The 18,451-nt window shown below is 42.1% G+C and overlaps 1 protein-coding gene across 1 annotated transcript in view; it reads left to right on the plus strand.

The window, feature by feature from the left end:
* Positions 1 to 18,451, plus strand: part of LOC106092610 (laminin subunit alpha-1) — an 86,588-nt gene that overhangs the window by 45,713 nt on the left and 22,424 nt on the right. Inside the window, exons 2-4 of the mRNA XM_059365170.1 lie at positions 16,247 to 17,606; positions 17,674 to 17,935; positions 18,004 to 18,400. Of these exons, the coding sequence (XP_059221153.1) occupies positions 16,247 to 17,606; positions 17,674 to 17,935; positions 18,004 to 18,400 (2,019 nt within the window). The remainder of the gene's footprint in view (positions 1 to 16,246; positions 17,607 to 17,673; positions 17,936 to 18,003; positions 18,401 to 18,451) is intronic.

The raw sequence follows: 18,451 nt of genomic DNA on the forward strand, positions 1-18,451 counted from the left end.
GACTTCTTAGGCCTCTACGGGGCACAGTACTTATCCGATTTTGCTGAAATTTTGTTTTTAGGCCTCTAGAGGGCGCAATTCTTATCCGATTTTGGTGAAATTTTGTCCGACGGCTTATCCCATGACTTTCAATATACATGTCTAATATGGCTTTGATCTATCTATAGCCTGATACAGCTCCCTTATAAACCGATCTCTCGATTATTTTTCTTGAGCCCCTACAAGGCGCAATTCTTATCCGAATGGACTGAAATATTACCCAATAACTTCTACTAGGGTCTTCAACATTCAATTCCCTTATGGCCCGAATCGGGAGCCCCGGTAGCCTAGTTGGTAACGTTCTTAGATTACCAGTGCCGGGGTCGTGAGTTCGATTCCCGCCAGAAGTCTTGGTCTGTCGCTACTGTGGTATCATAATGGACTTAAATTGGCTAAGTGAGTCTGAAAAGGACTCCACTCTTACCTAACCTAACCTATGGCCCGAATCGGACCATCGGCTCCATTGGCATAACAATTTTTATCCATTATTCTTTGTTTGCCTAAAAGGAGATACCGCGACAATGCGATGGTGGAGGGTATATAAAATTCGGCCCGACCGAATTTCGTCCGATCGAATTTATTCTTTGTTTGCCTAAAAGGAGATACCGCGACAATGCGATGGTGGAGGGTATATAAAATTCGGCCCGACCGAACTTAGCACACTCTTGTTGTCTTGTTTTTTTATGAGAAACGTTAGCTGTGGTATTTTTCTTAAATATTTTTGGCTTTTCCTAGTTTTAGTCAGGATATCGATTGACTCAAAAAATTGAAAATTTATTCAGGTTTTGTTTGCTTTCATGATTTTCTCGGCATCGTAGAGTTAAGCTTGTGGCAATGTTTTATAGCTCTTAGGAAGCTTAAAATCATTTTCTTCTAATCTAAATTTAAAATCGCTGCATATAAACCCCCACTCAATGATAACAAAATACATTCCCAGCCATGCCATATGAATAAATAAGGAGGCAAATGATGGCAGCGATTATTGTGATGCGGCTGATAGGCATTGAGCTGCCAAGGATGATCCTTGCTAGTGCGCATGCGCAAACAAATACAAAGTAAGATAATTAAAATTGTCTTTCACGGACTTTCTTAAATGCTTTTAATCAACGAAAATTGGCCAAAGCAGAGGCATATTAAGAGCGCTTACAAATATAGGCCATTCAAGAGGCAGTTTGGCCAATGAACGAATGGACGGACGGACGAATGGACGGACAGACAAACAGCAGTCAAGATTCTTAAGAGGTTTTCCATGCCAAGCAGTGAGCGAGGAAGGAATCCATTAAACTTAATCTAAAGATCAAATGAAACAACATCCACGGCAGCACATAGCCACCAACATCATGGCCAACAACCATAATTGCTTATTTACTTTTGAAAAACCCATAAATGTTGAAGAGCCGCAACTGCTGCTGTCGTTTTAAATGCGGATTTACTCCAGCCACATCGCCATAGCATAGAGTGGAGTGGAGTTTCGAGTGCTGCTCTCTTTTTTTTCTTATAACTTTTTTCTTTAAGCCACAACGTCTTGGGGTTTTATGAATGAAAATCTTGTTGATGCGGCTCTTATGGTGGCGGTTGTTGGTTGTTGACTTTTGGAAGGTTTTTTTTTTCTTCATCTTAACGTTTTTACTTTACGATTTGCGGTTAATGTAGGCGTTATTTTACGCCAACTTAAAGAGTTGATTTTCGCGACCAAAGGCAGCACAGACAGACAGAGTGATCGACCCACCACTGTAAATCGTGTTGTGTACTTTTCGTTTTATTTAAATTTGATCTTTTATTTACATTTCAGACACTATTTTTCCGCTGTTTTTTTTTTTTTTGTATTTTGGTTGCTTTTGCAATTTTCCCCATCTCTTGGCTGCCATAAACTTTAGTTTCCGTTTTTTCGGTCTCGGTCGATACCATCATCTATCCATCCATTCAGTTTTAGACCTCAAACTATGGCCTGACGGACGGAAGGACAGACAAACATATTGTATGGCAAAGAGCCGTTGAAGCGGTCCACCAGAGCCAGCAGGCAAGCTGTCTACCTATTGGAATGACATCGCGCTAGTGTTGGTGATTATGTTTGCTAGCGAAGTGTTGTTGCCCACAAACGACCTGAATTTTGTTTCGTTTGTCAGCCAGTTTGGTAACCAAAACAAATTGGCTATTGGCTTTTCCTCATTTCGAGGCTGCTCTGCATAATTTCCTATCAAACAAAATTTGTTTGGGTGTAATTTTTGTAAAATCTTTCGTCATATGGAGGAGTTTTAACAAAATTAAAAGGAAATATTAAACAGTTGACTATAATTGAAAACATATTCGCAGCATATATAGAAAATAATTAGCCGTTGAGTGGAGGGGACGTGTTTTCATTTCGCCTCTCAAAGAAAAATATCCGTATCTCGGAATAGGTACTACCGATTACGAAAAATGTTAAAGCATTTTGTGAGTAGGCTCAAAATGAACTCCAAAGGCCCTAACAGACCCTAACTCCCCTCCTATAGATGTGGGTGCCTTGACACCTGTAGACGAGAGCAATGCTTCAAGCGCACACCTAGTCGTCAAACTTATAAATGAGGAAGACACGGATAAACCAAAAGGACCCATAGTTCGTACCAGCCCTTAAGGTGGTATTTCCGACTCGGATTCAGACAGGGATAGTGTCAATGAAACATTCATCGCAGCCGAATCGAGAGATATGAGGGCAGCGGGATGACGGGCGAAATGAGCGATGGCCATGCTAAGCTCACAAGTAGACCGAGAAAGCGATTCGGGGCACGACGAAGGAGACAGAGGAGTATGTACCGGCAGCGCAATCGGGCGAAAGTGCAGGATGTTGAGAGGGATAGAACAAGTACTCTGGGAAAACCAAGCCAGATACCCCGCAATAGAGACGACTGGGTCTTTCAAAAGGAGGCCACAGCCATCATGGAAGGGGTAGATGATCACTGAGAATTGTAAGGAGCCGCCCTCTTACGCCAGAGCATTTTAGCATTGTTATGCTCATCGGAAGATCTCCTTGTGGAAGTCACAGTCCTCTATGAAGACTCAGCGCCCGTGCTCGTTTCCTTCGTTCCTGTTTCGACTTTATCAACCTCTGCAGGACACTGTCTGGAGTCTCCATTGCGGGATGGCTGGCTTGGTTTTCCCAGAGTACTTGAAAGCGGGTTGTTCTCTTTCTTCTTCTTCAACATTTAAGCAGTGTTATGCTCTTCGGGAGATCTGATTATTTTTCCAGCTTGGAAAGTCAGTTGTATCCCTTCCAGCATCCTTGAACTTTCGCTTGTATGGGTGGACCCTCTTTCATTTGTATGCGTGTACCCTCTGCAGAGTTTCACACATGTCCGAAAATCCGCTCATTAACCAGGCCCTCCACTTGAACCGATGATTTGGAGGAATTCTACAGGATACACTGCCGATATTGATGACGGCATAAGTCAGCTCATCTGTGTATTGCATCCTTGCGCCGTCATCAATATCGGCAGTGTATCCTGTAGGATTCCTCCAGATCAACGGTTCAAGTGGAGGACCTGGTTAATGAGCGGATTTTCGGACATGTGTGGAACTCTGCAGAGGGTACACCCATACAAATGAAAGAGGGTCCACCCATACAAGCGAAAGTTCAAGGATGCTGGAAGGGATAGAACTGACTTTCCAAGCACTTCTACGGAAGCTGGAAAAATAATCAGATCTCCCGAAGAGCATAACACTGCTTAAATGCTGAAGAAGAAGAAAGAGAACTCCCCTCTTTCAAGTACTCTGGGAAAACCAAGCCAGCCATCCCGCAATGGAGACTCCAGACAGTGTCCTGCAGAGGTTGATAAAGTCGAAACAGGAACGAAGGAAACGAGCACGGGCGCTGAGTCTTCATAGAGGACTGTGACTTCCACAAGGAGTCCACAGCCATCACAGAAGGGGGAAGATGGTCGCTAAGAATGGAAGAGATTTCCGATCGATTACCTGAGACGACACTTGAGGTCAAGTTCAAGGCACTGCAGCCTGCTAACCAAATATTGCCGCCTGGAAGATCACCTTACACGGATACATCAAAGCTGGGTCTATATTGAGAACCCAGGGACTGAGATCTGTTTAAGACTGCCTGACAATAATACGGTCCTGCAGGTGGAGATGCGGGCGATCACGGAATGCGTGAGGTGATGTGGTGCTAACGCAAGGACGTCGAGTATGAACATCTTTAAGGACAGTAAAATGGCCATCGGAAGCCACCGTAGCGCAGAGGTTAGCATGTCTGCCAATGACGCTGAACGCCTGGGTTCGAATCCTGGCGAGACCATCACAAAAAAAAAGTACAAAAAAAAATTTTAAATTTCAGCTTTCAAAATTAGCAAATTTGCAAAATGGCCATAAGAGCAATAACAACCAGGTCGGTAAGATCTTGAACTATAAGAAGGAGATTAACAGTTATGGTATGGGTTTAGTATGCCGTAGTATGTGTGCGGTAATCGCCCATACTATAACTATAAACGCCTTCTCTGCGCATGCCGCGATCGGCATCGTTTGGGTGCCGGGCCATAGCGGAGTCACTGGGAATGAGAAAGCACACGATTTGGCAGTGAAGCCCAGAGAACTGTGGTCAATAAACGTGGTTAAGCCTTTCAGGTCGACGTAGTTCCAGTTTAGGGCGTTGGCGACGAATGCGAATGTAACCCTATGGAACATCGAAACGGTCGGTAGGACAGTGAAAATCCTATGGGAAGATCCAGATCGTGAGAAGACGAGGCTATTACTGAAAGGAAGTAAGAAAGAGGTCAGCATAGTTTTTGGAATCATAACGGGACACATAAAATAAGACTGGGGAGGTCCCAAGGAATTCATTTTTATATCAGACTAGCTGGTCAGGGCCCGCTCCGCTGCGCCTTCTTTTTCTTTATATGGAACAAAACTATCATTTGCAAATTTATTTTCGGCAAATAAAGAGCTTCTAGTAAACTACCATGCTTCGAAAAATAGTTTATGTACAATATATCTGAATCCCATATTAACTTTATTGGTCTACGAATTCGCCCGAAGGGTTTAGAGTCATTTAAGTTTGGATGTTAGATGTACTCCACTCTTAAAAGATTTTTTTTGAGCCCGATATTCCCATAGGGATTTTGGGAGTGGGAAGGCCCCCAGGTTGGTGGTTGGTGGGTTTAGTGGATGGTGTGGACCCCCAGTGTGGACTCCCAAAAGTGGGTATGAATTTTGTGCTCTACTCCCAAATACTTCTCATTTGAGCCCCATATTGCCATGATCGGTAAATATGTATGTCCGATTTAGGGGTATTTTCGGGTGTGAGGTACTCCCCAGACACTTATCTCTGAAAAAAATATGAGCATCATACTCTACTTTCAAATATCATTTATTTAAACCCCATATTGCCATTTGTTTAAGGAGAGTTTACGGAATGAGGCGTCCTCCAAATACTTAACCACAAAATTGGTTATCACATATTGCCATGGTCGGTAAATTGTTACTCTTTGGGAGGTGTTATGGGGAAGGGGCGGTGCCCCAAATACATGGTCCCACATTTGGATATCAGATTCGTATTCTACTGCCAAATATCTTAATTTGAGCCCCATAGTGCGATGGTCAGAAAATAATTGCTGTTTGTCGGGAGTTTTATGAAAGCGGTAGACCCCCAGCAAATTAGCCCCGAAAGTGGGTATCATCTACTCCGCAATACCTTTCATTTGAGCCCCACATTGGCATGGACTGTCAACATGCCCGATTTAGGGGTGTTTTGGGGAGTGGGGTGGTCCCCCAAACTCTTAGCCCTGAAAATATTGGGTTGCCCAAAAAGTAATTGCGGATTTTTTAAAAGAAAGTAAATGCATTTTTAATAAAACTTAGAATGAACTTTAATCAAATATACTTTTTTACACTTTTTTTCTAAAGCAAGCCAAAATTAACAGCTGATAACTGACAGAAGAAAGAATGCAATTACAGAGTCACAAGCTGTGAAAAAATTTGTCAACGCCGACTATATGAAAAATCCGCAATTACTTTTTGGGCAACCCATTATATCAGCATTATGCTCTAGTTTCAAATATCATTTATTTGAACCCAAAATTGCCATTTGCTTCAATATTGGTTATCAAATTCATTTTCTAATCTCAAACACCTTTCATTTAAACCCCTTATTGCAAAAGTCAGCAGTATGTCCGGTCCGGTTCCACTCTCTTTAAAACCCAAATTGCCGTGGTGAGCAAATACGTCTTATTTGTGTGTTGTTGTGGGGGTGGGACGACAGTTGGTTCCGAATGTTGATATCAGATTCGTTTTCCAATCCCAAATACCTTTCATTTGAGCCCCATATTTCCATAGTCGAAAAACATGACCGGTTTGGGGGATAGTCGGCTACTCAGTGCCTTGGCCCTGAAAATATATATCAGATTCGTGTTCTACTCCAAAATACCTCTTATTTGAGCCCCATATTGCAATTGTCAGAAAATACGTTCTATTTGGGTGGTGTTGTGGAGTGGCTCCATAGACACTTTTCCCGAATATTGATATCAGATTCGTGCTTTACTCCCAAAGATCTTTCATTTGAGACCCCATATTGCCATGGTCGGTAAATTTGTCTGATTTAAATCGGTTGAGGGTTGTTTTGGGAGAGAAGTGCCCCCTAAACACTTGTTTCCACTTGTTTGGATATCAGATTCATATTCTGCACTCAAATACCTTTTATTTGAGACCCATATTGCCATGGCCAGTAAAAAAGTCATATTTGGGGAAGGGGAGGACCCCCAGAAACTTGGTCCCACATTTGGATATCAGATTCGAATTCTACTCGCAAATACCTTTCATTTGAGTCCCATATTGCCATGGTCGGTAAATATGTCCGATTTAGGGGTGTTTTTAGGGTTGATGTGGTCCCCCAAACACTTGGTCCGACAATTGTATATCAAAAAAGTTTTCTAATCTTAAATACCTTTCATTTGAGTCCCATATTGTCGTGATTGGTGTATATATATATTTGGTAGGTTTTAGGGGTGGGGCGGCCCCCTAGGTTCCGAATTTAGATATCAAATTTTTGTTTTTGGATTACTATTAGACGGTACATAGAATTTCGCTTAAATCGCACCACCCATCTCCGAGATCGGGCGTTTTTGAAAATAAGGGTAAGGGGAGGGTTTTTGGGGGTGCGGGCCCCCCCGACACTAAGGCCGAAATTTTTATCCCAAGTTCGTTCTCTACTCTTAAATACCTGACACTTGATACCCACTTGATATTGTCCCAGTCGGTAAACATGTCCATTCGGGTGGGTTTTGGGATGGTGCGTCCCGCCAGTTTAGTTGACCTCAAAATTTTATATCAACTTCGTGTTTTTGGGGTAGAATAAGGTGGCATGCAAAATTTCGCTAAAATCTCTGCACCCTTCCCCGAGATCTGGAGTTTTTGAAAATTCTGGTAAGGGGGAGGCTCCGTCCCCCTTCGGGTATCAAAAAATTAAGTACCCTATTTTCACCAGGGCGTCAAGCTCTTGTTATACCCTCCACCATAGGATGGGGGGTATACTAACTTCGTCATTCTGTTTGTAACTACTCGAAATGTTCTGAGACCCCATAAAGAATATATATTTTTGATCGTCGCGACATTTTATCTCGATCTAGCCATGTCTGTCCATCTGTCCGTCCGTGTGTCGAAAACACGCTAACTTCCGAAGGAGTAAAGCTAGCCGCTTGAAATTTTGCACAAATACTTTTTATTAGTGTAGGTCGGTTGGGATTGTAAATGGACCATATCGGTCCATGTTTTGATATAGCTGCCATATAACCCGATCTTGGGTCTTGACTTCTTGAGCCTCTAGAGTGCGCAATTCTTATCCGATTGGGATGAAAGTTTGCACGACGTGTTTTGATACGATGTCCAACAACTGTGCCAAGTATGGTTTAAATCGGTCTACAACCTGATATAGCTGCCATATATACCGATCTAGATTCTTGACTTCTTGAGCCTCTAGAGTGCGGAATTCTTATCCGATTGGAATGAAATCTTGCACGACGTGTTTTGTTATGATATCCAACAACTGTGCCAAGTATGGTTCAAATTGGTCCATAACCCGATATAGCTGTCATATAAACCTATCTTGGGTCTAGACTTCTTGAGCCTCTAGAGTGCGCAATTCTTATCCGATTGGAATGAAATTTTGCACGTAGTATTTTGTTATGATATCCTATTTTCCAACAATTTTGCCAAGTATGGTTCTAATGGGTTCATAACCTGATATAGCTGTCATATAAACAGATCTGGGGACTTGACTTCCTGAGCCTCTAGAGGTCGCAATTATTATCCGATTTGCCTGAAAGTTTATACGACGGATTCTCTCATGACCATCAACATACGTGTTTATTATGGTCTGATGGGGGTATATTCATTTTGTCATTCCGTTTGCAACACATCGAAATATCCATTTCCGACCCTATCAAGTATATATATTCTAGATCAGCGTAAAAATCTAAGACGATCTAGACATGTCCGTCCGTCTGTCTGTTGAAATTACGCTACAGTCTTCTAAAATAGAGATATTGAGCTGAAACTTTGCACAGAATATTTTTTTGTCAATAAGCAGGTTAAGTTCGAAGTTGGGCTATATCGGATTATATCTTGATATAGCCCCCATATAGACCGATCCTCCGATTTAGGGTCCTAAGCCCATAAAAGCCACATTTATTATCCAATTTCGCTGAAATTTGGAGCAGTGAGTTGTCTTAGGCCCTTCGACATTCTTCGTCAATATGGCTTAGATCGGTTCAGATTTGGATATAGCTGCCATATAGACCGATCCTCAAATTTAGGGTCTTAGGCCCATAAAAGCCACATTTATTATCCGATTTTGCTATAATTTGGGACAGTGAGTTGTGTTAGGCCCTTCAATGTCCTTCGTCAATTTGGCTCAGATCGGTTCAGATTTGGATATAGCTGCCATATAGACCGATCCTCCGATTTGGGGTCTTAGGCCCATAAAACACGCATTTATTGTCCGATGTCGCCGAAATTTGGGATAGTGAGCTAAGTTAAGCCCCTTGACATACTTCTGTATTATCGTACAGATCGGTCCAGATTTGGATATATCTGCCATATAGACCGATCTCTCGGTTTTAGGTTTTGGGGCCATAAAAAGCGCATTTATTGTCCGATGTTGCCGAAATTGTGGACAAAGAGTTAAGTTAAGCCCTCCACATATTTCTGCTCTGAGTTTTGCACCGGATTTTGACGAAAGGTGGTTTACATATATACTCGAGGTGGTGGGTATCCAAAGTTCGGCCCGGCCGAACTTAACGCCTTTTTACTTGTTTTTTTTAGAAAATTTAGTATTTTTTCTTTGGTTTTTAATAATCTGTAATTTTTTCTAAAAAATTTAAAAAAATTTTTGTTCACATTTTGTTTTTCTTTTTATTATATTTATTTTTTTATAGACAATTGATATTCAAACTCCTTCCACTCCTCTTCGTAAATGAATGAAGTAAGACACTTTGTTTTTTTTTTAATGATTTAATGGCCGGTTTGACCACGAGACTTGAAATTTGCATAAACACTCCATATTCCATCCATCCAACCCATTCATGCCTTGGGAGACGAGCGCCCACACTTTGGCAAATGTCTCATAAAGAAACTCCAATTGTGACCGAAGACGCCTTACCCCTCAAGAAAATCGAAAATCTCCCTGCCATGCAAATTATCTTCAATGTAGGCCACTTACAAGCAGACTTATGGTCCTCCATGGGGCAAACAAGCAATCAACTGCGGTGCCATAGTCACTGCGGCATCTTGCTGTAGTCTCAAGGCGAACTGAGGCTGAGGCTGACGAGGCACATTAGTTCCATCGTCTGAGCCGTTTAGTGGTGATCACACTTTGGTGAACGAAATATTTTCATTCATAATTTTGCCAAAACAAATGAAACATGTTGCAAGTCAGACCAGTGAAATTGTGCAGCATGCCGCTAAACTGTGGCATGAATCGCGTGGCTTTCAAAAAGAAAAAAAAAAACTAAAACAACTTAAGGAGAGTGTCGAGTGTAGAGAGACTGACACTCTGCTCGTGATTTGTGTTATGGGAGATGAGGGACCTGTTGCCATTCTTTAGCAAGTTTTTTTTCCATTTTGTTTTTTGTTTCTTTGCAACAAAATGTTGTCATATGCAAATTAATTTAAGTTGATCACCACAAATTTATATCATGGCTTTAAGATATGACAAAAGCAAAACAAGCTGAAAGAGTTCCATTTAAAGACTCATTTTCGGTGAGGACTAAATGGTAACTTAAATCATGCGATTCTTTTTCTTACTGTCTTCCAAAGGAGTTCGTCTTTTTTTTTTGTTTTTATTTTTTTTTTTTATTTTTGTAATTTAAAATGGAGATATATTGCCGGTCGTTGCCTTTTTTGACTTTATGAAGTCAAAAACGTGATTTGTTTTTTTTCTGACTTTGCTTTGCAAGCATGCTTGTGGTGAACCAAAACGTGCTTCATTCTCAGAAGAAGTATCAAATATCTAAGAGAGTGGGACTTTCCCTTTTTTGAGAACAGGTTCCTAAAACAAAAGATAAAAAATCATAAAAAATATATAAAAATTAAATGTTTTTCAAAATTTTATTTCCTTTGACAATTTTGTAAAAATAATTTGCGAAAATTTTTAAAAAATTTTATTTCTATAGAAAATATTGACAACATTTTTTTCTAGCCAACATTTTGTCAATATTTTATTTCTGTAGAAAAAAATTTTTTCCTATAGAAAATTTTTTTTGAAATTTTATTTTTGTTGAAAATGTTGTAAAAATTTTATTCCTATACCCTACACCACTCAAACATAGCTACGATAGTTTTATCCATTAGGCGGTTGATGATCTGCGTCTTTTTCCAGTGGAGTGGCAGATCTAGAACCCGGGAGTAGGTTTAGAATGGACTCCAAACACCCAACAGCTGCGGTGGTGGTATCAGGCCGTAGCATGTTGTCTGCAACTAAAACCTCGACTGGTGGAGCGGCTGCTCTAGGCTGGTCAGCAGGGGCTTTTGACGAAGACACCTGGTTTGAGTGTTAAGAACAAGTCCGAACCTATTTTATATTCCCATGCCTATAATTTGCCTAGGTCATCGGGCTTCCCCGACAATCCAACACGCTCTTTAAGAAGTTGAAATAATAGAAGACGCATCGCTCTCAGGTTTATTGAGAGGCACCCCTGGAGGGCACCCCATGCCTGGAGGGCACCCCATGCCTAAAAGAACTAGGGCGAACAATAGTTAAATGGGTCCAAGAACCTTTGCTAATGTCGCCAGGGACAGTTTGGTGATGCCAATTGTCGACAAGGGAAAAGAACAGGTCTGCATACCTAGGAATAATTGGAGTGGAGTAGTCAATGGACTGGAATAATCAATGGGCTGTCATCAATATACTCCGATGTCCTCGCGGAATTTCCTGGGTCTCCTCCAGTTTGTGACGATGAAACCTTGTATCGGGGCGGATACAGGCTAATTGCCTTCGGGGATCAACGCTCAATCGAAATGTTTCGTTGTGCGTTAAAAAAGATTGGTGAGATCTGGCCAGGTACAGCACTAGATTTAGTTAAGAAGGAAGATATTCCATCTCGACCAATGGCGCATGCTTGAATACCAAGGATTCCCTCAAATCCTGAATCCATACTTGGAAGACTAAGGAAATGTAATCCCAATCTTTCAACCACCGACTGAAAGATTGAATGAGGCTGATGGTGACCGTAGACATGCAGTATTTGTACTAAACTCCGGCTGTCTTCCAGACCTCAACAAGTCTGAAGGATTTGTATCTTACAGATTCAACAAGTTGAAACTGAAGGTCTATAGAGGCGGTGGGGTTGGGAATCAGAAGACGACTCAGCAGTTGTTGCTGAACACTTGCCTGAGGAACTATAGACCACATCGCTAAAGTCTGGCGGATTGCGGGATACTGAAAATCCCCCTGGTACAATAGAGACAGGAGGGGAAGGCATCGAAATGGGACCCAACAAGCTCTGTGTGCGTGGGTCATCCGGTTGGACTGGGCTCAAGGTGTACGCCAGCGGAGAAGGACGGAACTCAAAAAGTACTTCGACAGCAGCAGCTATTGAAGTATCTAAGAAGGAATCGTCCACACCGTAAGTGTCCAGAGTCAAGAGGAAGAGTAATTCCGCTGCTTTCTCACCTGCGCCTGTTTGCTAACGGTAGCTCATTATGATAAGATCTAACGAATCTTGTGAGGATGAACTGCTGGCGGAATCAGAAGACGAGGCTAACACAACAGTGGTGGAAGTAATGAATCCTGACTATAGTCCAGTTTCTAAAGATAAATCTCCACCACTGTAAGGCCCCTTCAGCAGCACTAAAGGTCCTCCTGATGGCAGGAGTACTTGACGTGGTCCTTATCCAGGAACCATGGGAGTGTGGAGGAATGTTTCGTGGACTAAGAGTTCCGGGATTTAAACTACTCAAGGATACGGGGAATGGGAGACACAGAGCCTGTATTATTGCAAAGAGTAGTCTAACTTGCTTCTTTTTCCGTTGCTAAGCACTGAAGCAGGGTATACATTTATTATACCCACCACCGAAGGATGGGGGTATATTCATTTTGTCATTCCGTTTGCAACACATCGAAATATCCATTTTCGACCCTATAAAGTGTATTTATATATATTCTTGATCAGCGTAAAAATCTAAGACGATCTAGACATGTCCGTCCGTCTGTCCGTCTATCTCTTGAAATCACGCTACAGTCTTTAAAAATAGAATATTGAGCTGAAACTATGCACAGATTATTTTGTTGTCCATAAGCAGGTTAAGTTTGAAGATGGGCTATATCGGACTATATTTTGATGTAGCCCCCATATAGACCGATCCTCCGATTTAGGGTCTTTGGCTCATAAAAGCCACATTTATTATACGAGTTTGCCAAAATTTGGAACAATGAGTTGTGTTAGGCTCTTCGACATCCTTCTTAAATTTGGCTCAGATCGGTCCAGATTTGGATATAGCTGCCATATAGATCGATTTCTCGATTTGAGGTCTTAGGGCAATAAATAGCGCATTTATTATCCGATTTCGCCGAAAATTTGGGACAGTGAGTTAAGTAAGCCCACTCGACATCATTCTTCAAGTTGGCCCCAATCGGTCCAGATTTGGATATAGCTGCCATATAGACCGATCCGTCGACCTATAAAAGACGCATTTATTATCCGATTACGCCAAAATTTGGGACAGTGAATTGTGTTAGGCCTTTCGACATCCTCCTTTAATTTGGCTCAGATCGGTCCAGATTTGAATGTAGCTACCATATAGACCGATCTCTCGATTTAAAGTCTTAGGTATATAAAAGCCGCATTTATTGTCCGATTTTGCCGAAGGCCCTTCGACATCCCTCTTCAATTTGGCCCAGATCGGTTTTGATTTGGATAGAGATGCCATATAGTTCGATCTCTTGATTTAAAGTCTTGGCCCTCTAAAAGGCGCATTTATAACTCCATTTCGCTGAAATTAGACACAGTGACTTATATTAGGCTTTTCGACATCCGTGTCGTATAAGATTCAGATCGGTCTATATTTGGATATAGCTACCAAAAAGACCAATATTTTGTTCTACAAAATTTAACAACGACTTGTACTTATTAGACCACTCACAATGTCCTTGCCGAATTTGGTCCAAAATCGTTCCATATTTCGAAACAGCTGTTTTGGGGGAATAATTTTTCTCTTATTATGACGAAGGGTGGTTTGTATATATACCCGAGGTGGTGGGTATTAAAGTTCTGACCGGCCGAACTTAACACCTTTTTACTTGTTTATGCTATATTTGTAATCTACTGCCAAACACTTTTCAACTGAATCCCATATTGGTAGGATGTTTAGAGGAGTTTTAGGTTTGGGGCGGCCCGCTGGGTAATTTGACCCAAAATTTAATACGACAATCGATTTCTAGTCTCCAATACCTTTCGTCTGATACTCATATTGTTCCGATCGGTACACTTTTGGTTTTGGTTGGCGTTTTTGGGGTAAGGGAGAGGGTCCGCCACAATACGATATGTTAAAATTATGTAACCTATGTTTCCTTCCACATAAACCTACACAATAAGTGAAAATGTTAAGAAAATCGGTTCAGCCGTTTTTGATTCTACGTAACAAACAAACAAACCGAGTCTCATAAAGCTTTTTTTTAGGGGGTCGACCTGATGTTGTATGCCAGATTCGTAATCTACTCCCGATTACCTTTCATTTGAGCCCCATATTGATATAGACGTTCACTTTGTCTGCTTTTAGAAATTTTGGGGCTTGGGGCGACTTCCTGGGTACTTGGACCCAACTTTTAAAACCATATCCGTATTCTACTCTTCAATACCTTTCATTTGATACTCATATTGTCCTGATAGGTCCATTTTTGATTTTGAGTGGTTTTTTGGGCTAACGGGGGAGGGTCCGCCCCCTTCCGATATCAACAAATTATAAAGCCTATTCCTCCCTCCTGCCCATATCCGCAATCTACTTCCGAATACCTATCATTTAAGTCCCATATTGTCATGATCGTTCAATAAACCTATTTTAGGGTGTTTTTTGGTGTGGGGGCGGCCCCCAGTTTCTTGGATCAAATTTCAATATGAAATTCGTACTCTACTCCTGCATACCTTTCATTTAAGTCCCATATTGCCCCTATCGGTTCACTTTTATTTTTGGGTAGTACTTTTGAGCTAAGGGGTAGGGTCCGCCCCCCTCCCGATATCAAAAAAAGTATATAGCCTGTTTTCTTCCACACCGACCCACACAATCTGTGAAGATTTCAAGATAATCGCTTTAGCCGTTTTCCGAAATCATGACCCACTAGCCAGTCAAACTGTTTTGAATAATAACACACACTTGTTCAACTTTTATAAGTTCTTTGCTATGCTTTTCTCTGAATAGAAAGCATTGAGTATGATTTTGAGCTGGAAGTTGTTCGAGAAATCACGAACAAAAATTGTTTCTATACATTTTTTTTCAAAAGTTTTATTTCCATAGGAAGTTTTGTAAAATTTTTCTTGTATAGAAATTGTGGTCTTATTTTAATTATTGATTCTATGCCTTCACACCCGTAATCAATCGTCATCTTAGGTATCCTGTCTTTTGTCCTGCCATTGCGAGGATTGGTGCACTTTTAGCCTTATATCCTAAGGATAAAAGTGCACCTAAAGTCCAGTGCCCTATAAGACTCCCATCGACATTTGTTGTCCATTGCGGTTCCACAGTGGCGGCGGACCTAGGTTAGGTTAGGTAAGGTAAGAGTGGCAGTCCTTTAAAGACTCATTTAGACAATTTTTTAAGTCCATTGTGATACCAGAGTAGCGACAGACCAAGGCTTCTGGCGGGAATCTAACCCACGACCCCTGCACTGGTAATCCAAGCACGCTACCAACACGGCTACCGGGGCGCCCTGCGGCAGACCGTACTTATCCTTATTATCAGGTCTCCGTCCTCTCAAGCAAGAGTCCATCTTTTTTAGACAAGTCTTCGGCCACTCAGGCTAACTTTGAGATCCTTGTGTTATCGAGTCATATTCAGCGACAGCGATCATATTCAGCGAGGTTTCAGCGACCCCGTCGTCCTCCTCGACATCGTCATCAAATATGGTTGAGATCGGACAATATCTTGATGTACCCCCCATATGGACCGATCTCCCTATTTAGGGTATAAGACCCATACAACCCACATTTATTACCCAATTTCACTGAAATTTTGCATAGCGAGTTGAGAACCTCAATATCAGTACCGAGTATGATCAGGATCGGATTATATTCCGGTCTGGTTCCGGTTTCCCGATTTTAGGTCTTGTGCCCATAAGAAGCCCATTTATTACCCGATTTTTCTGAAATCAGGCCTAGTAAGATATGGTAGAATCCTCGATGTTCATTTTGTGTTTGGTCTAGAATGAACGCTTTTTCGATATAAATTACACCATAAATGGTGCGTTTTCAATGGATTTTTTCGAAATGTGGTTAATATATATCTGTGGTGGGGTGTGAGTAAACTAACGGCCTGGCCAACATTTATGCCTTTTTATTTGCTTTGGTTAGATTTTTGAAACCGAGCAATTGATGTTTTTTTCTAAACTGGTGATGTAACCGGTTTTTGATTATCTACATGGGGTTAATTGTCCTCACTTTATATGATATAATTGATTATACTCATTATTTTTTATAAATTCCTTATCTTATACTCTTTTTGGTCATCTCTCTTTTTTTTCCAGAATGTCAATGCAGTCATTTGGGCTCAATCGGTAATACCTGCGACAAACGTTCGGGTCAATGCTCTTGCCTGCCAAATGTTACCGGACGCCGTTGTGATAAATGCAAATCGGGCCATTGGAATTTGACACAAAATGTGGGATGTCATGATTGTCGTTGTGATCCCTCGGGATCGCGTGGCCATGAGTGCAATCCATGGACTGGTCAGTGTGATTGTAAGATTGGTGTGGGAGGTCAACGCTGTAATGAATGCACCGATGGTTTCTTTGGCTTCTCCACCGATGGGTGTCAGAGGTGTGCACCCTGTCCGGGCGAGGGACAAGTATGTGATCCCATTAATGGCAGATGTGTTTGCCCACCCAATAGCAGAGGTTTGGGTTGTAGCCAATGTATGAGTGGTACCTGGGGTTGGCAACCAAGGCTGGGCTGTCGAGAATGCCAATGTGATCGTGTGGGTTCCATAGGAAAATATTGTCACACCATTTCAGGGCAATGTCAATGTAGAGAAGGCTACACAGGCAGACGTTGTGATTCATGTGCCATAGGCTATTTTGGCTATCCCGAGTGTCGGCGCTGTAACTGTGATGTGGATGGTTCGTTTGTGAGAAGTGATGGTCTTATAGCCTGTGATGCGAATGGCCAGTGCCCTTGTAAGAGTTTGGTGGTGGGCCTGAAGTGTGATACCTGTATGCAGTCCACCTTTGGCTTGTCCGCCTTGAACCCTGAGGGATGTACTCGCTGCTATTGTTTTGGCCGAGCCACCGAATGTGAGCAGAGTGATTGGTCTTGGGGTCATGTGCGTATGTCTGAGGCCCGCAATTTGACTGTGCAATATGTCAGGGCTTCGCATGTCACCAACACGGAGTTCGAATACATTGTGGTGGTGCAAATGAGTGGCTCGCAAACATATCGCGAGGATGCCGAAATACAAAATATGAACGGCTTGAATTTGATACCCCGCTCCACGGGCAATGTGACCATGGGCTCGTATAGCCAATTGTATTATCCCCTGTATTTCCAATTGCCGCCACAATTTTATGGTGATCGTACCAACAGTTATGGTGGCAACTTGTATTTCACTCTGCTCACTGAGGGCGGCTCGACGCCCTTGGATCGTAAGATATTGGGGCGTTATCCTTTAGTGCAAATGCATGCCCATAGTAGAATGATATTGGATTTCTATGAGTATGAGTCGTTTGAGTATTCGCGTAATGAGACATATAGAGTGCCTTTGCATGAGTCCTATTGGAAGCTGCATCATAATGGTCAGGCGGTGGATAGGAGTACACTGATGGCGGCGTTGCAGAATGTAAGGCATGTGTTTATACGAGGATCCTGTTTTGCCGATTTTACGGAGATCATGTAAGTAGTTAAAAATTTTTTGTTTTCTCGGGAGCTGAGTTTAAGGTTTGAAAATTTTGTTTTAAAGTTTGCAAAATGTCCATATGGACTCGGCAATTTATGTCCACGGCTCCACCAGCATGCTGGCCAAAGGTGTGGAGAAATGTAAATGTCCCAAACGCTATGATGGTTTGTCTTGCCAGGATCCTGGCCAGGGCTATTACAGATGGCGCAATGTCACCGAAACCATTTCAGAGACCATATACATAGAGGAGATGATAGGCAGGGCCGCACCCTGTAACTGCAATGGGCGCAGTAATCAATGTAATCGAGAGACTGGGGAATGTATGGTAGGTCCAAGGAGTTCTGATGTCCTTATATTCCCTATTTTTGGTTAACCTTTACCCTTTGTGTTTAGAATTGTGTTGAGAACTCTGGTGGCCGCCATTGTCAACAATGTGCCGAGGGCTTTTATGGTGATCCCAATTCCCCCTATGGCTGTCAGGCCTGTCCTTGTCCCGAGACAAATCGTAACTTTGCCAAAGGCTGCACCGTATGGCAGGGTGAAGTCAATTGTGTTTGTCGTCCTGGTTATATGGGCAAACTCTGTGATCAATGTCGTCCTGGCTTCTATGGCAATCCCATGGCCTCCCCCAATAGTACCTGTAAGCCTTGTGATTGCAATCTCTATGGCGTGAGTCAGGAGGGTTGCGATGCCAAAACAGGGCAATGTTATTGTCAGCCTGGAATTACAGGCCTAAAATGTGACAAATGTATGGCGGAACGCCATCATCTAGAGGAAAAGGGTTGTAAAAGTAAGTAAATCTAGGCTAAGCTAAAAATAAGCTCTGACCCCAGCCGCTTCC

Source organism: Stomoxys calcitrans, chromosome 3, assembly GCF_963082655.1.
Source record: "Stomoxys calcitrans chromosome 3, idStoCalc2.1, whole genome shotgun sequence".
Taxonomy (NCBI): Eukaryota; Metazoa; Arthropoda; class Insecta; order Diptera; family Muscidae; genus Stomoxys; species Stomoxys calcitrans.